The sequence below is a fragment of the Anoplophora glabripennis genome, unplaced genomic scaffold (genome assembly GCF_000390285.2).
Source record: "Anoplophora glabripennis isolate ALB-LARVAE unplaced genomic scaffold, Agla_2.0 scaffold9, whole genome shotgun sequence".
In the NCBI taxonomy this organism is placed as follows: domain Eukaryota; kingdom Metazoa; phylum Arthropoda; class Insecta; order Coleoptera; family Cerambycidae; genus Anoplophora; species Anoplophora glabripennis.
Window position 1 is genome coordinate 676,455 of NW_019416258.1, and position 27,022 is coordinate 703,476.

At 32.6% G+C, this 27,022-nt stretch overlaps 1 protein-coding gene across 1 annotated transcript in view; it reads right to left on the reverse strand.

Moving 5' to 3' along the window:
* The window catches only part of LOC108909405 (monocarboxylate transporter 12), a 96,217-nt gene extending 74,884 nt beyond the window's left edge, over positions 1-21,333 (reverse strand). Inside the window, exon 1 of the mRNA XM_018713743.2 lies at positions 21,123-21,333. Within this exon, the coding sequence (XP_018569259.1) occupies positions 21,123-21,243 (121 nt within the window). The 5' untranslated portion in view covers positions 21,244-21,333. The remainder of the gene's footprint in view (positions 1-21,122) is intronic.
* Between the last annotated feature and the right edge of the window lie 5,689 nt (positions 21,334-27,022).

Consider the following 27,022-nt stretch of genomic DNA (forward strand, 5'->3'; position numbering starts at 1 on the left):
TCTGGTGCGTGCAAATCGCCGATTAACTGTCAGAAAAATTGCAGAAGAAGTTAGCATCTCAGTTGGGACGTGCCATGAAATTCTGACAGAAAAATTGAACATGCATCGAGTTGCAGCAAAATTTATTCCTCGTTTGATGACCGAACAACAGAAAGAAAATCGTGCGGATGTTGTCGGCAACTCCTTGAACATTCCAATGACGATGGAACATTAATTAAAGCTAAATTACGACACGGTTACGACATCGAGACAAAAGTTGATAATAGCGTACCTTATACTGGTTGATAATCAAATCGATATTTGTCATTTGGACGAGCTGTGGAAAATAATATTATTACAACAACTTTTTCTACCCACTGGATGCAATTTATTACAATTAAACTGTTATCAGCCGATTTAATGTGATTAAAATATTTGGAAATAACTAAGGTTGTAAGTGTTACTCTGCATTTATGGTTATTAAATCCCTTAATGTCAGCAATTATTAGAACGTATGTGTAATTTTTATATAAATTACATATTATAAACATTCAAGATCAAATCTAAAAAACTCTTTCTGTGTTTTATTTATATCTATAAATAAATGGGTAATAAGCCAAGCATTACGATATCTATTGGACGATATATGGAAAATTTTATACATACAGGTAATAACACTTTGTAGAATTTCGAACGTGTGTTACCTTGCAAGATAAGATTTGTTTTCCGTTTACTGTAAGAGCTACATATGTATGTTATTGTTTTAGTTACTAGTTCCGATATTACCGTATTAAAAACATATCTGAGATTAATAAAAACAAATATTTTAAAATATTCAGCAGTGATAAAGGAAAATGGTACACGATGCCGTTTTCTGTATCCTTCCATTGCGTATTTCTTTTATTTTGGAGATACAGAATCAATTAAATTTACAGAGGTGTGCTGAATTTTTTCATTAATTCTCAGTGAGCTAATGATAAAATCGAAAACGGTGCTTTTTATTTTTGTAAAATTAAAAAACATTTGAATAATTTTTCTTCCATTTTTATCAGTAATTACCTTATCCATCCTTACTGTCGTTATAGTATTTAAATCATTATCTATTTATATGTACAGTCAGTGTATAAAGAATTTTTTTTCTGAAATCGGTCGGAAATGTGTATTTTTTTCGGCCGAATTTAATTCATTGCTAAGCAACCATCAGCAAATAGTACGTGAAAGTTAACCGTTTTTTATGTATATTTTACATGTATCTAAACACTCATAAATACACGCAGGAAAACCAACTCACACTAAAAATACGTTATTTAGAAAATATAGCATTTATTGAACGTACTCCACATATTAAATGTTTATTATAACTAAACATCAACAGTACTGTCCATTTTAAATATTTTTAAATATATTTTAGCACTTATGGTATTAAAACGAATTTGACTTTGAAACGACGAGTATCACAACAATAAATAAACAATGATGATTGCCAAGGAAACGATTTCATAAACAATTGGATTGTAATGAAGAAATGTTACTTAAAAATTTCTTATTTCATATTAATTAATTAATATTGAATTTCAGAAAAAGTAGTACACTGTAAAAAAATTTCATTCAAATTTCACTGAATTTTACTCAATAATGTATCAATTTCCGTCCACACCCGATTGAGTGAAATTTTCACTATATTAGTACGAGCACAACTGAGTGAAACTATTGCATCAGCAATGAGTGAGTTTTACTCAAATCCGCGTTACAACTAACTATCAATTGAGCGACTTTTGACTCTATTCTTACTATATAAAACCAATTTAGAGTTGACTTTTTCTCTAATATGATTTAAATTTATTATTGACTCATTTTTTATACTCTGACTTGGTTTTTAATTAACTAAATATTGAGTGCAAAAATAAATCATTCATGATTAATGATGATGATTAGTAATAATTGCAGTGTTGAAATTAATAAACTTCGCGGGGGCCTCCTCCTGTCATAGCTAATACCCTCTGGCCCGCCGTCTTCGGCTAAGGCTTGTTCTCCTGGCAATCACGCTTTTATGGAGCATCTAAAGGGCCTCTATCAACTGTGGTCAAGATTACAGAAGCAATATGTAAGTGATGTTATCTTCACGGCGCCTTTCAAATTACTCGAAATTAATATACATTTAAAGTACTCAGTTTTAGTTTAAATATAATCACAAATGAGTAAAATGATCAAAATGCCCAATATTGAGTGAAAATGTACTCAATAATTTCACTCACTGGATTCACTCAGAACCTTTATTGCATTTTTTTACAGTGTATGTGTACTTCCTAGTAAAAGCATATTCCCGGACTCAAGCTTGTTGCAACAATTTGCATTGTTGTCCGAGAAAGCATTACTTTTACTACTAGGTACACAATTTACTATTTCCACGATTAACAATTATTTGTCAGGGGTGAAAAAACGTTCTTTACTCAAAGTAATGAGACAGTTACATAAAAATGTCAAAAGTAGTTGCTAGGTAGCAGTGAGACGGTCGTTCCTACTAAATACAACAGAAATAAATACCTATGTACCTACATTTAACAATTTGTAAACATAAATCTTTCTGTAGGATGAGAAATAATTTTTCTATTTCTTCCAATAAATTTTCAATTGCCTTGTGGATTATTTTAGAAACTATATAAAAGATTCTGAGTCGAATTCTTCAAATAAATTTGGCCTATTTCTAAAAGTTCTGACCTTGGGACAGTTTCATCACTACTGTATGCATTTACCTACCTCATAATACATATCTATAGAATTTATGGTCAGTTAATAGCTTAAGTATTGGTTATCTTGACAATAACATAATCAAGACTTTGACGTTGTAAAATAAATGTATTTTGTTAAGTTTTGGTAAATTTGTAACTAGTAGTTTACTAATGATAGGACTGTCTGTAATTGTTTTACTTAAAAAATATACAGGGTAGCCCCTCGAAAACGTACCGCAAGGCATTACAGGGTAGTAAAGAACTTTTCGGCAAAATCCAAAAACAGGTCAAATTTGTTTCTGAGGGGGACAACTTTTGGCTCAAAAAGCATACCAAAATCTTCAACCCCCTAAGTGGGGGTGCTATCCCCTAAATTTTTTCAAATGGGAATGGGGGTCAAGTGGGGGGTCATTAGAAAGGGCTTTTAATTCTCTATACATCGATTCTTACTTTTTGAAAATCGATTCATTATTTTAGAAAATATGCAGCTTTGAAAATACGAACAATATTTTTGACGAGAAATGCGAAAATCGATTTAATTTTACTTCAAAACTTACGGTATTAGTCAAGTAAATGCTGAAAATGTTGTCCGCCAACTTGCATACAATGATACAGGTTGTCTTCAAACCGTTGTCGAACATTCTGGAGCACTTGCGGTGTTACTTCGCGACATACATTAATGATTCGTCCTCGCAGATCTTCCAAGGTATCAGGTGGAGTGCTGTAAACTTTGCTTTTAATGTGCCCCCAGAGAAAGAAATCTAAAGGATTTAAGTCGGGTGACCGAGGGGGCCACTCAATTGCACCTCTTCGTCCTATCCAGCGTCCTGGAAACGTCTCATTTAGGTAATTGCGCACATTGAGCGAGTAATGTGGAGGAGCTCCGTCTTGCTGGAAAATCAGTTCGTGTTCATTGTAAGCAGGGTCGTCCTCTATGATATTTGTTAGAGCTGGGTCGATGACATTTTGTAGTAAATCCAAGTACATATCGCCTGTCAAATTTCCAGGAAGGAAAAAAGGACCTACAATGGAATTTCCAAAAATACCTGCCCATACATTCAACTTCTGGGGGTGTTGGGAGTGTGTCTCATGGAAAATCCTTGGATTGGTATCAGCCCAGTAACGACAATTATGGCGATTCACTAAACCATTCAAGAAGAACGTACACTCGTCCGAAAAACACACATTAAAGAGGAAATTATCGTTTATCGCTCGTTCAGTCATTATTTCGCAAAATTGCAAACGACGATCAAAATCGTCTTCATTTAGCTCTTGCACTAGCCGAATCTTATAAGGATGGAATTTGTATTTTTTTAATATTCGTTGGACACTTGTACGACTCACTCCTGTCGCAGTAGCCAATTGCATTGTACTCAGCGTACTATCCATTGCCACTTGCCCCAATACCGCTATTTCCGTAGGTTCATTTAGTACCGGATTTTCAACCTGCCTCTTTTTGTTATGAACGGAGCCAGTTTCGCGAAATTTGGCCACCAATTCGCGAACAATTTTTCCAGACGCATGTTTCTCAGGATGCCGTTGGTTGAACAGTTCGGCGACCCGATTTCCGCATTCATTGTTTTTGAAAAAAAGCTCAATAATTTCTACTCTTTCTGGAATTGAGTACACCATAATTAATCAATTTAAAAGACTCGGCAGTATTGGTACTCTTCAACTACAAGTCACAAGACAGTTATCTAGCAACTTCTTGTGGCCTATCTAAATACGAAACAAAAAGCGGACAATTTTTTGCTCACCAAAATCAGGCTAAAGAATTCGCAAATCAGAAAAAAAAAAACAGCGAATTCTTTTGAAGGAATTTACCAAGCTAATACCGTAAGTTTTGAAGTAAAATTAAATCGATTTTCGCATTTCTCGTCAAAAATATTGTTCGTATTTTCAAAGCTGCATATTTTCTAAAATAATGGATCGATTTTCAAAAAGTAAGAATCGATGTATAGAGAATTAAAAGCCCTTTCTAATGACCCCCCACTTGACCCCCATTCCCATTTAAAAAAATTTGGGGGATGGCACCCCCACTTAGGGGGTTGAAGATTTTGCTATGCTTTTTGAGCCAAAAGTTGTCCCCCTCAGAAGCAAACTTTACCTGTTTTTGGATTTTGCCGAAAAGTTCATTACTACCCTGTAATGCCTTGCGGTACGTTTTCGATGGGCTACCCTGTATATTATTTGCTATTTAAAATATATAATTATTTCGCAAATGGTACATTACATAAATAAAAAACTCTATTTATACTTTCATTTGAAATTTGAAGTACTATTTTCTATTATCCTCCTATCTTATTTATCCGGAGAGCTATAAATTAATCTTGGATTATCTGTATTAAGAAAATATTCATTTTTATTTATATAATTCGATTCAATGAGGATTACTTTTTATTGCCTTCTCAGAAATATAATAGGTTTTTAATAACTGCCAACAACTCTGATCACTAATATCACGTGACCAAAAAATGACACAGATTTGGATCTCATAAATTATTTTAAATATAATTTACTACTGCAGATACTCGCGTAATATTTAAATGTCAATTTATTGGTTATTGGTGGTATATAATGCAATATACATTGATATAGTTTCTTCTTACGACAGGGTCATCGGGGTTGACATTTTATTTATAGAAAACTAGATAACTGTCGTGTCACAATCATTGATATTTACCGCTTTGTTTTACTCAAATAAAGTGACACTTGTGTACATTTACAAATTTATTGGTCATCAACATCCAAACAATTTTTTTTAGCTCCTTTGGAAAAAACCTTAGGGTTAGTTGTCCCACTAATCGTAAATATTACAGAGCATAAAACATGAGTACGTCTCAAATTTGGGAAATTGTAATACATTTATCTTGTAAACTTATAGCGAGTTATTGAGCAAACCAATAAACTGCAAACTCTATATAGCGAATATCTAAACTGCAATTCAATTCTTTATTTTAGGGGTAATGCAATTTTCTAACAAAGCGACAGATTTGTATGAATAAGGCCTCGAATTATTCGTAAAAGAGAACTTGAGTCTGAAATTTTATAAATTTTTTACATTAAAACACAACGTTCTGTTTCACCGACTGTGACTGGTCTAATTTTTCACGATACTATTCAACTAATCAATGATCGCATTATCTCGAGCGTAGACGTAACGGTTTGTCATTGGTCGTTGTAAACGAGTAATTAATATTGGTGACGCTAAGATCTGGAGGTTTTTGTTACCAGTAGCAATCGTACAATGTTGGGTTGCCTAATCTCGGCGGTCATGTGACTTGTAAACATTTATGAAGGCTCTGTAGTAGATGCGGTCTTACCTTTGGCTTTCAATCAGCACACAATTTGTCTCAATCAGTTCATCCGTACGAAAATTATGAGCAGAAGACGTAATCACGTCAAAATGCATACGATCAAACAACTTTTTACAATGGATTTATTAATGTAAGAGAAGTAAGTGTAAAAAATTATGTATTATTACATACAAATGATAGAGATTTTGATCAGAGCAGCCATTAATTTACAATTTAATTTGCATAATTGAAGAATTAAAAAACTGTTCCATTTTGACAATAAATCAGCAAATGAATTTCTTATGAACGTAGTTTTGACTCATTTTCTCTTGTAACATTTTTAGGAACAGCTCAATTTCAAAATATGTCAAAATACAAACATTGATTTGTTTCGCAAACAAAAATGTAACATCGTTATGATAAGAATCTTCAAGCAGTTTAACTTTAAACAGACTGATCTCACACAACGCAGTTTATTTAACAAAATCTTCTGAACTTTACAGAACATGTCTCAGAAACGAACCTGGAAATAATATTGCAAAGAATTTTAATTACTCTTAAACTAGGAATATTTTACGTAATGTTCAGTCATTAAATTCAATTGTTAACGTATTTTAACTTGGATGAAGCTTAGCAATAATATTGGTCATTATTGTAAAGATATGATAAAGTATTATCTTGACTAAAACTATAAGTTGTCAAGTAAAGTATATTGTGGTATCACAAAATGACTTTCATTTGAGATTGTTCATTAAAAATGAGTTATGAAAAGATACGAGTTAATATTTTATTTTTTAGTTCCACTGCGTAACACATAATTATTATAAAATTTCCTGCTCGTGAAGGTATTCAAGCCACGGAAATTTTCCGGAGACCAACTGCTCAGTTTTGGGGACCAAATATTGTTAAGGATTCGTGTGTTTGCCTGGGGTAAAGAGTTCAAGCCTGGACGAGCACGAAAATCAGGAACACGATTGCCGTCTTTCGATCAGCATTACAGACGAAAACATTCCCGCGGTTCGAACCCTTCTTGAAGACGGGTAAGAGTATCTGAAATTGCAGAACAGGTCGGAATAAGTTACGGGAACTGTCAAGCGATCATCACAAATGACCTACAGTTCCGTAAAGTGTTAGATGGGTCCCTCGCCTTTTGAGCACAGATCAGAAATTCAGACGTTTGGAGGTCTGGTTTGGCGTCTTACAGTAAGATTTGCAAAGGAAGGTGATGTATTTTTTGAGTCAGATCGTCACCTGCGACAATACGTGGGTCCACCACTACACTCCCGGGTCGACATAAGAGCAGTATGGAGTGGGAAAAGAAAGGGAAGACAGCCCCTGTGAAAGCCAAGACTCGACTGTCAGCTGGCATGACCAGAGAAGGAATTTTGCTCATTGCTCTAACTGTTTCAAAACTAGAAGAAATGTACTGAACTCAACTTGATCATCCTCCCTACAGCCCGAACCTATCACCCTGCGATTTTCTTTTGTTTGGTCCACTTAAAGAAACTCTAGAAGAGCAACGATTTGAAGATGAGGTGTACGCAATTGGCTTCTGACGCAACCAGTTTCATTCTACGACGCTGCGATAGAAAACCTTCCTTCTAGCTGGGAAAAATGTATTTCTAAAGCAGGAAATTATGTAGAAAAATTAATTATATTTATCTTTTATTTTTCAATATATTTTTTTTTAAATAAAAAGATGAACTATTACATCCAAATTTATGGAGTGATAGTATCTTAGTATCAGAATTTGATGTTTTTCGAGAAATCAAGAACAAAGTTAAATATAAACGTAAACGGGGTGATGGCAAAACAGAAAGGATCAAAGAGGGATGAACATGAAAAACAATAACACATCTACGTGTACAGGGTGTCTCAAACCTGATAATATGGGCCTACTGTGAGGATACAAAAAATTTAAATAAAATTTGGGACACGTGGTGTTAAATGGGATGAGGTAAGCTCAATTTTCCATCGAAAGTATCATCTTTGGGATTTGACAGAAACGACTAATGACGTCATCAATTATATTTTTTCCTGAAACATACCCAAATTTTTTTCCTGTTAAAAAACTCTCTTTTTTATAATAAACTTTTAGTTAGTTATAAGCAATATCAGCCTAAAGAGCCTCAAAAGAAATAATACCACCTAAAAATCACATTAGCGGTGGAAGGATCAAGTAGTCGTTGAGAAACAATTGAATGTTGGTTGTTTAAAGTGCATAATACTTGTTATTACTCAATACAAACGTCAAACGTATAACTTTTGTACTTACAAAATGTTTTCTCATTCAGAAAAAGTTGATATGTTGCTAATTTACGGCGAGTCGCGAAAAAATTCAAGAAGAGCTGTAGAGTTATATCGAGAAAGGTATCCAGTGCGCCTCATTCCTGATCATAGAACCTTTACAAGATTGGAGTTGCCCTTGCGACGAAATGAAGATGCATTTTCTGTTTGGAAAAATCAAATAATTGACCGAAGGGTAAGAAACAATGTTAATATTTGTACAGCTAGACTGACTGTTACATTATTTCGAAAATCCACGAAATTCTACACGGCAGGCTAGCCGGGAATTGAATTTGGATAAATCAGCCGTTCAACAAATTTTCAAGACCAACATTGAACAGCGTGAGTTGCCTAAATTTCCTACAAGAAGAACTTCCTGCACTTCTGGAGAATGTGTCTTTTCAGCTAAGAAGGAATCTATGGTTTCAGCACGACGGGGCTCCATCCTACAAGGCCAGAATTGTGCAGCAATATTTAGAAAACACTTTTCCAGAAAATGGATTGGGCTTAATGGGCCTATTCAGTAGCCCGGAAAGTCACCAGATCTAACCCCTCTGGATTTTTTATGTTTTTTTTTAAATAAGGTTTACAAATTACAACAACTTCGCGAGATATTAATCATTTGAAAGGAAAAATCACAAACGCTTGTAATGAGTTAAACGGCGAAATGTTAATAAACGCAGCCCACAAAGAAGACAGGCGGAGATTGGGTATGTGTCATATAGAGAATAGATTGTAATACGTATTTGCCCCATTTTTTGATTTTAGTTATTGTTATCATCACCTTTTGTTTTAACTGTATTAAAGAATTATCGAGTTTAATACTTTTATTTATCCTTAATGACATTTATGCCCTTTTATTTAAACAACGAACATTCAATTATTCTCTAACGACTACTTGATGCTTCCACCGCTAATGTGATATTTAGGTGGTATTTCTACAGAAAAATTTCTCTAATAAAAGATTATTAGAAAAAAGTGAAGAACGAAGAAAGAAATGTTTTTAACGGGAAAAAAATTTGAGTATGTTTCTGGAAAAAATTTAATTGATGTCATTAGTCGTTTCTGTGAAATCCCAAAGATAATACTTTCGATGGAAAATGGAGCTTACCTCATCCCATTTAACACCACGTGCCCCAAATTTTATTTAAATTTTTTGTATCCTCACAGTAGGCCCATATTATCAGGTTTGAGACACCCTGTACACGTAGATGTGTTATTGTTTTTCAAGTTCATCCCTCTTTGATCCTTTCTGTTTTGCCATCACCCCGTTTACGTTTATATTTAACTTTGTTCTTGATTTCTCTTTTGATGAAAACATCAAATTCTGATACTAAGATACTATCACTCCATAAATTTGGATGTAACAGTCGATTCGATGGAAAATGGAGCTTACCTCATCCCATTTAACACCACGTGTCCTAATTTTTTTTTGTATCCTCACAGTAGGTCCATACTATCGAGTTTGAGTCACCCTGTACAATATTGTTTCTTAGTGAACACTGGATGACCAGGAGCGACCATTATTTACTACTGTTTCAGGATATAAGGTTTGTTTTTGGTCACGATAGAGAATGGTTCTATCATAAATCAAATTAGTCGACCGTTTATAACAACAGCGAATAAGCGAAGACATATCGACAATATAGTTAAGTAACTGTTCTGTGCCAAAACAAGCCTATAGAATGGTAAACTATTTTTATAGATCAGAGTCGATTCATAGTACAGCAATTTACTTTAAAAATGCCATAAAGTACAATCTCATTACACTTCATCACCGACATTATGAATTACCGTGAGTGTGCTGGTGCAAATTTGAATGCAAACAAATATTGTATTAGTAATGTTTTATCGATTTCTAGATTGTAAGTATGATGTAGTTAGCTTTTTAATATTGTATAACTGTACTGTTATAAATCATAACAACTATGTCTCTTCAGAAGAATATTATTTGTAGTTATGACTGGAAATCATGTTTCAACAATTCATTTTCTGCTAGAAATTATATGGTTTCAAATCTCCCATAAGTATACTATATCTTCAAACTTAGATTTAAATATTTGAGACCATAAAAGACAGCTCTTTACGATAAATTTACATGTCCATTAATTAAAACCATATCGCAGTGTCTACTTGTCTATTTTTTTAGTTTGACCGGCGAATATGTATGATCACTCCACTGGAGTGGGCCTACGTTCTATGATAGTTTCATCAAACAATAAAATAAATGTTCTTCTTCATTTCGATATGTGTTAGCTTGTAGAACCCGTGTGGCTCAGATTTTGTGATAACTCAGATAATCAACAATGTTCTTATACAGCAGAAAACGAGAAACTTCTGCCTTGTTCGACCATTTGGCTATGAATTCAAGGAAGGTTAAAGATACACCACCATCCTGTTCCTAAAGATTTATCGATCACATTGTTCCCATAAAGCATGGTGAGTTTACGACACATTTTACAATGTTTCAAATGTTTAGCTGTTAAAAAACGTATAAAAAAGAACCTTATATGTTCGGTGGTTTTTGTAAGAAGCTGTATTAATTATTACTGTGTGATTTCAAATAACCAATGTTGATAATTTGCGTTATTTTTATAGTATCCTTGAGCCATAAACAAGTGTCAGATTTTGAATGGACCTCGTATACATAATTAGGCAAAATATATCTTTTATGTGAAAATTTGTCATCGATGTCATAATTTTATTTGACAAACTAATTTCGGCTTGTTAAAATAGCACTAATCAAAAATAAAATTCCACAAAAGGGAAAAATCTTTTTAATTTAGTTATTCTAGAATTTATTAGGTCGAAGGGTCGAAGACCTCAGCAATATCACCAAGTGAGGGATGTTCATGTCAAGCGCTGAAAGCCGGAAAAAAGAGCCAATCCGCTATTGTCAGAAGCTAGTGATCCTACTTGAAAAATGGTTTTAGAGTGACATAAGATATATACACGTAGAACGCAAAAATTTTATTAAAAACGATAAAATTTATCACATTTAGGACGAAAGATTGAGATGGTAATAATTTACAGGATATTTTAGTTGGATAGGAATTATTGCTCAAAATATCAATATAGATATGAATATAATTTCAACTATACGAACTTTAAATATTCATTTATTTTTTTGAATAAGAATAAAAACTCTAAAAAACATAATAAAAATTGTTGAAGTTAGTTTATTTTTTCGATTACGATGTCGTGTCATACGATATGTTTTCGTCAAAATACCAAACAATCCATTTTTGCAAACAATGCTTTGTAAACAAAACATTTACTTACAGCTGTTTTACATTGACAATTTATTGATCAATTAATTCATGAAGTCGCTTCATCAAGAAATTGGACAAGTGTATTGCACCAAATCTGCTGTCAAATAACTTCATGAATTTGTTCATCAAGTTCTTGACGAATTAGAACATGTTCTAATTTTCGTCAATTTCTTTGTGATGTTCAGAAGTACCAACTCAACAGATTTCCAGCCTCAGATATGGGAATATGTAAATAATTGATTGTGTGGCGTCGTACTAATTTTACATTGTTTTTACTGATTTGTTACTTACAAAAACTAATATTTATATAATATGCGTCAAAACGGTACCGCTGTTGTATCACTACAATTATGAGTGGAAAGGTGACATTTTAAAAATTTATTTGCTTCTTTAATTTGTTGGTAGAACTGATTCATGCGTCAGAAAACTTGACAAAGTCTGTAGCAGTGTAAAACCACACTGTTTACCAATAAATTCGTGAATTAATTCATGAAGAACTTCGTCAATTTATTGATGAATAAATTGTCAATGTAAAACACCTATTAACAATTTATTTTAACGAAATTTTGACAGCTCAGTTATATTCTTACCGGCATTGTCAAATATGTTTTAGATAACTAAAACTGGAATATTCACATAAATGAAAGTGAAATATTCTTCAAATTAAATCATCATAAAGTCTGAAGTATACTTTGCTGCCCTTCATGTGAAAATTGCATTTTTAATTATTTTAGACTTAATATTGCCAATGAATATTTATCTGAAGAACCAAATTTGTTTAAAGATTGGAAGTTTTTTGTTAAAGTACCCTTTTTAAAAATGGATAATTTGGTATTTTGATGAAAGCGAAAGTAAAACGTATCATATCATCGAAAATCCAATATGGTGTTCACAAGGAAAACGAAAGTTGCACGTCGTTTCTCTGTCCTGGTAAGTGCCATAGCTAATACGAGAAGTGTCTTAATAATGAAATTGGAAAAGATCACATATTTTTGTTTTCAATTAAAAAAAAAATGAAAATAAAAATAACTTCTGTAACTTCAAAACAAAAAAGATAGGTCAAATTTCTCTTCGGCTTAGTATCTCTTAAGATAATCAAAATCCCAATGGCGCAGCTTAAAAAAATGGGCATCATACTTAGTTTTTATTACAAGTGCAGCAATTCTGCTACAAACTGTAAGGAGTGGCTCTTCTTGTTTAAATAAAAGAAAAACAAAATTAACATTTAAAATCAATTACTCAATAACAGTTCAAGAAATATATTTCTAAATTATCTACATCTAAATATAAAATTTAACCTGTTGCGTCGGTTTAGGAATTTTGGAAGTATCAAGTGTCAAAAATTATGGTGTTCTTTGGTTTTTCTTTGAAGAATCTTTCCAAAAACTAAAATAATAGTAGGAAAATTGTTATCAAAGAAACAAAAAATAAAGTTTCTGCTCTAATTGTAAAACAAGTTCGGTATTATACTTATAACTCAATTTTTTTCAAATTTGGTTAAAGGAAAAGCTTGACGATTATGAGTATTATAAACCATCAAACTAATCAAACTTTTCTTATTAATGGTTCTGTTTTCAAATTAAATGAAATATGACAAAATATTATTCGAAAAAATCGTGAAAAATTAAACTGATATATTTCCGGGTCAATCCTTAAGCCACTTTTATTTTACTAATTTGACCAAATTAGTTTAATCAAAACAATTTGATGACATGATAGTAAATTTTGATGTGGTCATTAAATTGCTTAGATCCTCGTTTAGATCAAATAAATTTGACGGAAATTTATAGTTTGACACGAACCTAACTTTGCAGATGAACAATTTAGTAATTTACGAATTAGTACAAAATTTTAAATTATAGCAACTATAATTTTTTAAAAACTTTTATTGTAAAATTTTATGAAGAAACTCGGAACAGAATAACTTTTATTTAAATATACTCTAATCTAACTAATTCAGATGTCACTTGGCAGATTTCTTTCATATATTACATTTAGGCAACCACTATGAGATATTGTAATGTACTAAGTTATCCTGTTTTTGAATAAATGAAAAATTGTTTCACTTTCCGCCTTTGAAAAATTGTGAAATCATTAGAAATCGATGTGAAAATGTCAATATTATTTTTTTTGTTTATTTTGTCGAGAGATCTTTAAAATTCGTTGCACCACTCTATTACACCTTTCATAAAAAATACTATTTGGTTATTTTTTATGATCAAATGTAGAGGATTATTTTTCCAAACATAACAATAAATATCCTAATTTAAATTATTTTGGAATATATTAAAGGCAATATCAAAAAAAATATATATATTACTCATATGTATATAATATTAAAAATATATTTTATATAAATAGATTCAGTTTATCGCGGTGGGTACAATAAAATGTCGAATGAATGTTTGAATTGTAAGATATGATTGTCAATAAACTAAATCTTATACATAGTGGTATTTGTAGTAAATCCTATTTAAAAGATATTTCGTTCAAAATAGACAGAAATATGTGGTGAGGATAAATATGGTGCCAAACAACTATTTTTGTTTCATATATAATTACATCGGTATTATTAAAGTGGTTTGGTACTAGTCTTAATAATAATTTTAGCATTTTACTTCAATCATATGAATAATTTACAAATTTTTTATTAAAAGTGTGTTAAAAAGCATAATCATCAGGCTGTTTTCTAAATCTGTGTCAAAATTTTAGGAAATTATTTATAATGCTACTGGTTATTGAGATATATATTGCATTTATTCAAATCTCTCTAAATGTTTGACCTAGACTGACTAAACTTGGACTAATAATTTATTTAATTAAAAGCAAAACATTACTGAAATGGTATATACATGTGTTAACTAGTGATGAAGATATAAAAACGCACTGGTCTTAATATATATTTTTTAAATGTAAAATCACATGTTTATATAAATCTAAAAGTATTTAGTTAACAAATAAATGTATAGAAATACAATTTTAAATAAGTGTGATAATTGAAAATGTAATAAGAAAGGGGTTTTTAGTTGACGGTACCAGTAGTGCAATGCTGGTTGCCTAAGTTCGGCGGCCACTTGGCTTGTAATCATTTATGAAAGTTTTGTATATTTGTCAACAAACTTTCACAAATCATCTGACGCTATAATTTGAAAATAAACTTATAAACGGAAAATTAAAGATTTCAAAAGAATGCATTAAAATATTTCTCTGTTTTCTGTTTTGGTGTACCGGATGTGTAGCAAATAAATTATGAGGATTATCCAGAAGTTTGGTCATCTGGCTCGATAAAACTGGATAAACAATGTTTCACTTTATTTTACTATTATCTTTTTAATTGCCTATGTACATCCTTATAGACCTGATCAAGACTATTGTAATACAAGGAATTTTTGCATTTTAACTTAAATGATCTCTTTTTTCGTTTTAGATCGAAGTCCTAAAAATATCATGAAATGCGATCTGGTGCCAAACGAAATGAGAGAAATCTAAATAAATATAAATATATCAGTCAAGGACCATTTTGATGCGATACTGTGGTGACATCATACATTTTATCATTTATCAGGCAGATGCTGTTTTTTTATTAAAATTTACCACGACGATCAATAATTTCATTCTGTGTGCGTTCGAAAATACTAGGTGTATACGTAACACTCATCGAAATAAGAAAAAGTTACGTGATAAATGTATACTTAACTAATGATATTGTAGAAAACAACTACTCTGCAGACTGCAGCCCCGTCCAGCATTGAATTCCGTAAAATATAGTATATAGCTAAGATCACTCGTCAGTAGAATCACCAGACATAGACAGGTTTTGAATTCATTACTCCTCATCAATATAATATGGGTGAGACAACCGACAAGTGATCTATATGTATGATCTTGAGTGTGGGTGAAATATAATCTACAAAGTTCGAAACCAGTGTACGTCTGGTGATTCTGCTCACGAATGATCGTAACTGTTTACTGGATATAATGGGTGCAATTCAATGTTGGACGGGGCTGCAGTCAGCAGACTAGTTGTTTTCCAAAAAGCAATGCTTTACGCCCGTAGGCATTGCGTAGCAGTAACAAATAAAATATGACATACTTTGTAGATATCTCATCCACACTCAAAATGATAAATCTGCAGTCTCAAAGATGCACTTTTTTAACCCGCATGGAAAATCAACAACTTCATCCGGGGACACGTTGTATTGTTAGATAAATTAGGTTATGTTAGATTGACACTATATTTAATATAGGAAATGATTTAATTTTTAAAGCAGGAGTAACCGCAAAGATCCAACTTGAGTCCGCCTTTATTAGATATTATATTTATCAATGATTTGTGTTATGTTACTTGCTACCATTTTTTTTCTCTAAATATATTGTTCAAAATAATTTAAAAAATTGTGTTACGTAGAAGCAAATTCTTGACTGATAATTTAATAGTAATTCTTCAATAGGTAGCGATTAAAAAGTAATAGACCTTTTACTGTTAATTATTAACTTTCTTCTAAAAATGTTTCTACTGCTGTACCTTCAGTTTCCGTCGCTTTAATTTACTACATAGCATAATCTTGCATTTCTGTTGTGTTAATGCCAAATTATGTATCGCAAGTTACTGAGGGAAGTATAAGTATAAGAAAATGTATAGTCTAAAATTTTAGTTAGTAATATTTATGAGTTTAAAGTTAGCTGGAAAAAGTTTTCCATTTAGGTAACATAACTTTTAACTTACATATAATATCGCAACCTCAAATATGTATGAAAATAAATTGCAATGAAGAAAAAAATTCCATTGTAGTTAAAAGAGGAATTGTAAATTTTGTATATGGCAACAAGTAAAATACATACATGGTTTATATTGCGTATAATAATAAATTTGAGTTGTGTAGCTGTTTCATACACTTCGAAAGTTGTGTATGAAACAGAAATTTTATTATTACTTTTAAGATTTTTTAACACTGTAAATTTTATGTTGATATTCCAGGGTGTTATTGAGTAGCATTTAGAAATTTAGTGATTTTTTACCAGAATTTTTTTTCTAAAAATAGGAATCTCAGTATCAGATGAACATCTTCTTATGATTAAAACAAACATCAAATGATCATGATAGATGCTCATGTTAACATAATTCATTTTATACATTTCCTTCTCAATGAAGAACTATGGCTGGCACACTCCTGTAATATGCTGCACCTGAAGAGAGTGGTACATACCTGACGTCGCGTCGTTCTAAGTCTGTGAATGAGAAGATGCGGAGCGTTAGAATGGCCGGGCCTCTCTTCAGATCTAACTCGCCCTAATTTTTTCTTGTGTAGATGTTAATAGGCAGGATATATCCATTAAAACTCACAAATTTCTTCTTAAAATCGCGACAGAAACAAATTGTATCAAACTTTCATATAAGTCTGTTTGAAAATTTGAGAAAATTCGCAATTTGTTTGTTATAATTTCGCAATTAAAAAATACAAAGTAAAAATAATCTCAGCATGATATCAAATTCTCACACAATTTGTTCCTGTTACAATTGGAGGCATGCAATGAAGATAGTGACACAATTCTTTGTGGAAAACGAATATCTTTAGAAACAATATTAAAGCCTGCTTTGTAGATTCTCTATAGTATCGAATATATAAAGTAACAAAGGAGATAATCTTGTAACCGTATATTTCTTTTATGAATCATCGATATCATATTTAAACCGTCTATCTGTATTCGAATAATCTATTTATATACTCATGCCTACAAAACAGGTCATGAAATCATGATAGTAGGATAATATTGTAACTTTATTTGTCAATTAGGAAATAGAAAGTAAAACATTTTCGAAAAATGTTCAAACAGTAGGCATACAATAATATTTAAATTTGTAAATGAGGTATGATTTGTTTTAATCGTTTAATAAAAATACGTTTTCAGTATTTCAAAAAATAAAATCATTCATTCAAAACCACGACATTAATTTTTCTTAAAGATGGGTAATTATTCTGTTTCATCATTTCATTTTTTGAACTTAATACTTTTTTTTTGAATTTATTAACTGTTTAGATAATATTCATTGAAATGTGACTTCAAGCAGTCACTTATTTATGTGGTCTATCATTATTTTAAGTAAAATTGTATGGTTTCAAGTGGCTATTGGATGACAATTTCTGTGACGTTTGCCACGTCGTCGATTTATTATTTACATTTTATATTTGATTTTTCAAGAGACAAATCGCTCTCTTTTTCTAGTTCTTGGCCCTCGTCCCGGTTGAAATGATTTCGATTCTTTTGGATTTCTATGGCTCTCACTAGAATTAAATTCAACTATTGCATGTCCTGTATCTGTCCTATGCCCCGCAACTGTTAATTTATCTCTGTTGTTATTCCTCAGTTTCTTCCTGTTTGTAAAATATGTTCCTTGCTCCATGTACATCTACTGCATACATCGCAGTCTTATTAGACTGCTCTTGTAGACGTGTTGGGACAGATTGACTATCATCCTTGAGGTGTTGCTGACTATATTAATATTGCGCTTCCCAAAGAGGTGGCATATTTAACCTGTATATTTTTGTATATGTATATGGAAGATAAGTTGCAGCAAGAAATTCCTCCACTTTAAAAGTCGTCAATATAGTTTTTCCATTTTTGGAAAATAAAAATAGTAGCAGGCCTTGTTAATCGACTTCAGCGTTGTGTCTATTTTAGCGTACTAATATAAATCAAGAGGAGTTTATTTTCATATCGTTGCAATAAGAGATGTTGTATAGATAGAGAAAATAGATTGATGAATGGTCCAATTAAATTTCAATGACGTTTATCAATTAACCATTTATTACATATTAACATGAGGATGTATGTAAAGGTGTTACTTTTGCGCTAGTCTAAGCAGTGAAAAATTGCAAGCGTGTGCTTGCAAAATATATATGTATACTGTTTCTAAGGTGCCTACGCAACAATATTTTATGATCCACTGAAAAATTAATATATAATTTTATTGTTTCTATGTGGGTAATTTTGATGTCGAAATGTAAGGCACGAAGAATTGTATTTTGAGTCATAGTTGTTGTTGAATCCTAATCAGTTATTATATTTCTAACCGTTTCTAGTAGGTAACACTGTATGTGCTGGCTCATTTCTATAACTAAGGGTATTCTATTAACATTCAGCCTTCCTTATCTGTTTTGGCTTCTTATCAGAAATAATGATAAAGACTAAAGTAAATTTTCTTACGATATTAAACAACCAGTATGCAGTATAAGCCAATATCACGTTTTTTACTTAATTGAACAGTTTTATCGTTTTTCTTTAATCTTATATTTCTGATTACAACGATATATGCGCAGATACGATATATTTGCTTTGAGAGTTTGCACAATATTTTGAATTATTTACTTACCTTGCACATTGACAAAAGTCGAGATTACAATGAAATCAATCCATATTTATTGCAACGTTTTTAATTAAGTATTTCTTTGAGATCAGAAGAAAATTTCTTAGAACTTTGATTTTCATCATTTTTTTCTGCTCGTACAAAAAAGGCAAAGAAGATAGATTGCCATGAAATCAGTGTGCTTTTCCACTGTTAAATTTAATGAACACGCCATTAAATTTTTTGTCCAGCCTATTAGAAAATCTAAGCCACTTAGAAACAATATCTCTTTACTGTACCAGTTGTATAAATTTACTTTAGGTTACAAGACAATTGACAATTTATTTAAAATTAGGCATATCTTTACCTCGTAAGTTTATCTTACTTTTCCTGAATTTTGCACTCTGTTGAACATCAAAAAAATGCGTATGGTACTACAAACATAATCACACAAGCAGAATGCTTTTAGGAAACTATTAACACATGCACAGTTACAATTATTGAGTATCTTTACTTTTCTGGACAAAACAAGAACTGTAAATTTTCTGATGTTTACATGTTCTCCGTGATATATCAATGAGAGAAATTAAAGGAAGCTGTTCTAATTTGGCGTTACGCTTTCTCACTTCCTGGATGAATCTACTTGTTCTATCATTGTTTTACTAAAAGTGCAATTTCTTGTCTATAAAAAGCCAGCCTTAAGGAAAAATATATTATTATAAAACAGTATTTCTTCGTTCTGTGCAAGATAATGGACATATATTTTGGTGTACCTATGTCTCTGTAACTCAACCTTCAATTGTCATATATTATATGTATCATAGATAACACAAGAAAATTTCCTAAAACTTTGTTCTTTGTTATTTTTTTTTCAGATATAAAGGCAAAAATGTCAATCTCTATCTCTATCCCTATTATCCCTGTTCTACTATACAAAGTATGAAGTGCAAGAATAATAATATTAGTAATTTTTTTAAATGTTTAGTATGCAATCCGCAAGAACAATGGAACGTTTTACTGAGGTACAGCCGCATCTTGGGCAATTTTCCTGTATGATACAAAAGCAATTTGTAGCATATTTTTATTTCTGAAAAATTAAGTAGGTTTTGCCGCAAGCTCAAAAAATATTTTGTGTGTAGGTCAAGTGGTTTTCTTCGTATAAGGTGTGTAAAATCAAAAAATGCTTTTAAGAAAAGTTATAAAATAAGTTCATATACCAAATTTGAATGTAATACTTTTTGTTTGTATAATTCAGTGAATTGAAAAATTAAAGCCGATCGTCAACTTTGAGATATTAACATACGTATTAATTCTAAACAAGTTCTAATAATTTTTTTCCCATTTTCTTACTTCTTCAATTTCTTTCTTCTTCAAAAAGGGAATTCGCACAGGATGGAGAAATTGAGAATGTCGAAGTGGGCATATTCCTTTCAAATTTGGAAAGTGTGAATAAATTTTAATTCTGAATAACTTGTACGAAAAAGGCTCTACTTAATTTTTTATAAATAAAAATACTTTACAAAATATTTTTAACTAAGCAGATTCGTTTTCCAAAATGTCAAATCATTGCTAAAAAAATTTCTGACATTAGCATCAACGATGTAATCATTTTTTTTTGTTCTAATCTCGAACTATAACAGGGATAAAAAGCAGAATATTTTAACTAGATTAGCTTTTTCTATAAAATAAAATATAAAAACAATCCCCCTTATTTCCATTCTATTCTTGGACATGCTGTATTTATTTTTATGTCCTAAATTTGTCACCAAGATTGCTCAAACAGAATTAATAAAAAATCTGTAGCATTGTGGGTTAACTGTACCCATGCATAAATCTTTGGATGTCTGAGAAATTCCGATTCACAGCTTTGGTGTGGTTTTACGATAAATGAGATTAATTTATTTTGTTTGTATATTTACGCGTAAATCCACGTTGTAATAGCCATTTTTGTCGCGTATAATGTATTTGAAATATGTATTAAAATAAGTTATTGCATTTTTATACCTACGCAAATTACGACCTTAAAACATAATTTTTTAATTTTTGTATGTTTATTATAGGATTCCTGTGGGGTCACTATTTCTGTCAAAAAGTGGACGGCGTTGACTTTCAACGTATAAGTATTTAATAGTTTTCCTGCCAAAGCTGTCAAATTGTCAAAAGTTTAAATAGTACTTTGTGAATACTAATGCTACAAACAAAATCAAAAACTTACTTATAACGTGTATCATGAAGGACCCGAAGACTATCATCCAACCCCATCCCCCGTCCGGCGGTGGCGGTGACTCACTCTCCTCTTCATCGTCTCGCCGTTTGATGGTGTGTCCCACAGACATAATCACTGGAAAACACGCGAGCACGTGGTGATCAACGTGGTGGCCTTGCGAACGACAGTATGCTTCACTCGACGGCACCGATGCCGATGCGCTACTGCGACTGGCATTTCTATAGTTAACTGAATTCTCTCATATCATAGTTCCCCCTACAAACAGTTTCCTTATCTGAAACAAATTATTTTTTACGTATTTTCTCATATGTTTTTGGAGCTGTTATCAAGAACAGACGGAAATCCTTATATTAACATTTATTTGAAAGATAATAGATTTTTATAATTTGGAACAGTTAGTTTATTGTACCTACATATTTGTCACCGGCCTACTTGTATTATATTATATCATACAAAATACTAGGTGGTCCACCTCGATTATTTTCAGAACTTTATCATTTTTGTACGGGATGGTTGAAACGTGTCAATTTTGGTGCCAATGGAACTGGGGATAACAACGTCTTATGGTTCGGACATTTTAGACTTTACTTTCTGTTCATAAAAGAACTATATTTTTTGTACACCTGGTTGAAATTTAAGAAATAACACAACTGAAGAGAAAATTAAAAGGATCATGTCAGCCCTATTACCATTTAAGATTTCTTAAGGAAATTATATTCCGCCTACTAGGCCGGTCAAAATCGACATAAAAAATCTCTAAATTCGCAAAACATGATGTATCTCTGATTTTTTAGTATGTTGTATAGACTCATTAGGGCTATGTATACCCAAGTTTGCAACTCTTAAAAAGTTGTGGAAAAATTTTTACACACAAAAACCGCGAAATTTTTGGACTTGTTTCAGATTCTGCTCTATATCTCCTAATCCATGCATTTTTCGTCGAAAGCTATTCTATACATTTTTTAAGAGCATCAAATTAAGCCTAACCGGAGCTCTATAGGTTAATTGGTTACCGAATTACGGCACTTTGAAAATAGACCAGCTTTTCCAAAAATTCAAAATTTTAGTTTTAGGACCTTCTTTGGACCGAAATTGCGTCGAAACCATTGATCCTACGAGTAGAACTTGTAGAGTATAATTTGTAGGCAATTTCATTACCTTTAAATTAAGCGCAGAGCGGGGTCTGTAGGCTTCGTAATTCTCCCAAAATCGCAAAAAAAAAACATATAAGGTAAAATCACATTTATCCAGAAATGTTCCACAACCTTTCCTATCTTTTGTTTTTTGATTTGGTAATGAAAAAGAAGGCATGAAACCATTAAAAAAAACGTTGAAATGTATTTTAATATAAACATAAGTAATCAAAAGTACAGTAACTTAATCAATCAATCAATCAATCAGTAAACCGAATTATTGGAAACACTTTTGGGAATGTTAGTTTCTCTAGGAAAGAAAAAGTCCTCTCTTTGGTAACGCCTACCACCATCAAGATGCACAAGAAGAGAGTCGATGACGAGCCACTCACCATCTTTCAGTGCATGTGTATCATGAAACAGCCAGACCTACAGTTGAAGGCCTACTTCACTTACGAGCTCGCTCCATATCCAATGGCCCTATTTTCCGACGAAAGGATGCATAAAGGCACAAAATCAGCTTTTTACACTGCCTTCACTCAAGCCACAGAGAACGTCAGTGTGCAGGCAAAAACATTTGCTGTCGTCGATGGAGGATACCTCCTCCATAAAGTCGTGTGGCATTCGGTACGGACTATCACAGCAAGCTACATAAGCTACATATTTAACCACTTTGGGAGAAATGTGTGTGTAGTCTTCGACAGGTATCCTGAGGGTGGCGCCCAATAGAGCACCACATTTGCAAAGCGATCACGACGGTATTATGCAGCATCAGCGGAAATTGTGTTTGACGCATCGACCATCATCACAGTCCCCCAAGAGAAGATGCTCTCGAATGACAAAAACAAGGTTCGTCTCATTGAGCTTCTCTGTTCTGCTTTTGCTCTCGAGAGGATTGAGACAAAAATATCAAAAGAAGACGCACACCGCGATATCGTCGTGATTGCTCTGCAAAAAAGTACCTCCGATGACCACGTCATCATGGTTGGAGAGGATGTCGATTTGCTCGTGCTCCTCTGAGGTCTTGGATCCACTAAAACAAACGTATACTTCCAGAAGAGTAGCAGAGGTGAGGCGGGTTGCGTCCAATTCCCCACCAGCTTATTCAACCAAGGGGAAAGTGGAACTACCACCTGGATTTGAACTTTTCATCCACGTATTTAATGAGTGCGACACCACCTCTGCCCTCTTCTGGCAGGGGAATATGAAAATGTGGGGCCACTTCAGACAAAATCAAACCCTAGTGGACCAAGCAAGAGTTTTCTTCCAAACAGATGCAACCAACAAGTCGCAGCAGCCGATGACAAGTGTCTAGTTGCCCTATATGGAGAAGAAGAAACGAAAGACACCCTCAACGATGTACGCTTCCGTACTTTTGTGAAGACAGCAGCCAACGCCAAAGCGAATCTGGCCCGTTTGCCCCCAACCACAGAGGCTGCGTCGTATCACCACTACTGCATATACCACCAGGTGCAAAAGTGGTTGGGGGTGGAGGAAGAAGCCATCAACTGGGGTTGGGAATTGACCTCGGATGGACTCATCTCCATTACTAGTCGCAAGCTCCTGCCTCCGCAGAGCTCCTAAAACTCCTCTCTTGCAAATGCAAGAAGGGGTGCAGAGGTGGCTGCACTTGCCTCAAACCAGGGGTCAGATGTTCTGTGACGTGTGCTACCTGCTCTGGGGAAACGTGCCAGAACGCTGCCCTTATCATCACTGAAGGGGACGACGATGACGAGCCTCAAGACAACCATGACGATCCACCAATACTGGAGTACCTACCTATAGGGGACGAAGACGGCGACCCACCAATAGTGGAAGACATAGCAATTGAACAGAGCAACGAAAGTGACAGAGTACAGAGCTCCGGTTAGGCTTAATTTGTCACAAATTTGATGCCCTTAAACTGCCCACAAGAAGTCAAGGGGGTTAAGATCTGTTGACCTAGGTGCCCATAAAACCCTCATTTAGTCATTCAAGGCAAACACCAGCAAAGATTCATAGTTAATGTATAGGCAGAAATAATCGGTAACCAATTAATAGGCCCCTTTTTCTTACCGGATAGATTAAACGGTGCCCGATATTTGAATTTTTTACAACACGATCTAAATCTACTACTAGAAAATGTGCCATTGCAAACAAGACAGGAGATGTATTTCATGCATTTCAGTCGTGAAGTTAGAAATTACCTCAACGCAACATTTGGTGATAGGTAAATTGGGCGAGGCGGACCACACTTATGGGCACCTAGGTCACCAGATCTTAACCCCCTTGACTTCTTGTGGGGTTACCTAAAAGAATTGGTGTATTCAACTCCGGTTTATACAAGAGAAGAGCTGATGGCAAGAATAGAACATCATTGTAATGAAATTAAACAGAATCCACAAATGATATTTAGAATGCAACAAAATTGTCTTAAAAGAATAAGGAAGTGCATTGAACTAGATGGAGGACATATCGAGCATTTACTGAAGTAATCTCTTTTAATCCATATGTTTCATTTTTAACTTTTTTCTGTTGCGTTGTGTCCCCGGTTGTAGCTATACGCAAAATACAAAAATTTAATTATCTTGACAACCTTTCATTTTTTCATAAGTCATGAAGTATACCTTTTTTGTAGAAAAGTAACAGGGCTATCTGCCTGCGAGGGCGAAATGTCAAATTTGACAGCTTTGTCAAAGTTGCATAAATTATAGAACATAATTTCGACCGTTCTTGTATAATAAAAAATATTTGATTCAATTTTAAATGTACAAAGATACATTGGAATAAGTTGCTTTGATCCCCCAAATTTCAAGTTAATCAAAGTAACCCTTTAGAAATTATGGGTAATATTCATTTTTCAACTTCTTACTTAGAGTGACAATAACTCCTCAACAGTGGCACATAGGTAAAAAGTTTATATGAAGTACTAGCACTCGTTTGACCTGCTATATATAACCCTTCATTTTTCCCCATAGTTACCGGACACCCTGTATATTAAATAGTAGAAATATGGATGGTCGGATGGCATTTTGTTCTATCTCTCGAGAAAGGGTGGGGAAAGCCCCTAATATCTGATCAGAAAAATGCATTTTTTTTAAGGATTGACCCATCAAAAGCCCATAGTGTTATACCTCGTTGGAAAGGTCTTTTCATGCTTTATCTCGTGGTGAATGCGTAATGTCATTTACCTCAATATAGAAATCTGTCGATGATGTTATTTCAAATGAATGCCGTCTTATGGATTTTTCTCAAAAATTTTAAATGAAATGCTGTAGTTTTCTTTACTTACCTAAATGAATTCAGCACAAACAATTGATGAATATAGTATTAAGTTTGAAATTTTTAACGTGTGTTGTTTATTTAGCAAAAAATAAATAATGATAATGAATTGAGGAACACGACTCTAACGAAAATACATTTAATTACCAAAACAAAATGCGTTTACATAGCCTTAGTAACCCTGTATAGTTGAGAAAAAATTAACTAAACGTTTTTGGGAAATTGTCTTGATTAAATTACTATTTCTTTAAGCTTCTGTTTCTGTTTTTCAGTTTTGACACTTGACATCAGTCTATATTCCTGACATGGTGTTAAAAGTAAGACAATTTCGATGCTCATATGGGTTTTTTCTGTTAGTTGAAGAAATCCAGGTTGTAAGTAAATCTTTAATAACCGATTATACAAACAAAAAAAATCTGGAAACATTTTATTTACGATATACAGGATGTTGAACATTAATTAATGGGTTTATTATAAGTTGAAGAAAAAAACAGGTTCAAAGGAAACCCATGTAAATAGTTCTTAATTCTATTCATACGATTATTTGAATAACAGTTATTTTTATTTAAAAAGTAATTTGAATTTTTGACAAGTTTCACAATAATTGCCTAGAAATGGTTAATATTTTATCAGTATAAAATGACTTAAAAGAAAAAAAGTTGTGAACAAAAATTATTACATTCACACCTGGAACTACACATGTAGTAAACCTCTGTCATGCATAAGTATTTGTTGACATAATTTTTATTATAATTTAACAAATAAAATATTTTTAATTACACTCATTTTTACTTAACAACTGTACCTCGAAAATTACCGTTTCCGGACATCTGTTTACAGGAACTTTTTTTGTTGATTTAAAATCCGCCATAAAAGTTTGACAGAGTAATTTTCTGTATAGTTGTGTTCCAGTATCCATCATAGCTGACGAATACTGGAATATATTATGTTACTGAAGTTTTGAGTGATTTTTGAGTTTGTGTGCTGTAAACAACAGTGTAAAATTTGCCTTGATAATAATGAAAAAAAAAAAAACAATGTTCATCATATTCGTCATATTATTTTACAAGAAATCATAGTGTTACAGATTTTATAAATTACTCATAATTACCGGGTCAAAGAGTAACGATAAATGGGATCATTTGTAAATGCAATAGCAAAGTGCATCAAGCCAATTGTTAATATAAATAGTGTTTCGATAAAATGTGATAATTTCTGAATAAACTTTATCTTTTAGTATTCCTACTGTAAAACGTATAGCCGAAGAAAAGATGTATGCTCGAAAAGAAGAGCAAAATAAAATTAAGAAGGTGCAGCAAGTATTTTTTAAAATTTATTCCATTTTCATTCAATTTGACAAAGACCCTTATAGTAATGTGATCATAATCATAATAATAATTACTATTATTATTAGATATTATTTATTTTCCTCTCAGATATGATCAAATAAAGATGTATAGTAATAGTCAAACTTACAAACACACCAGTTACATA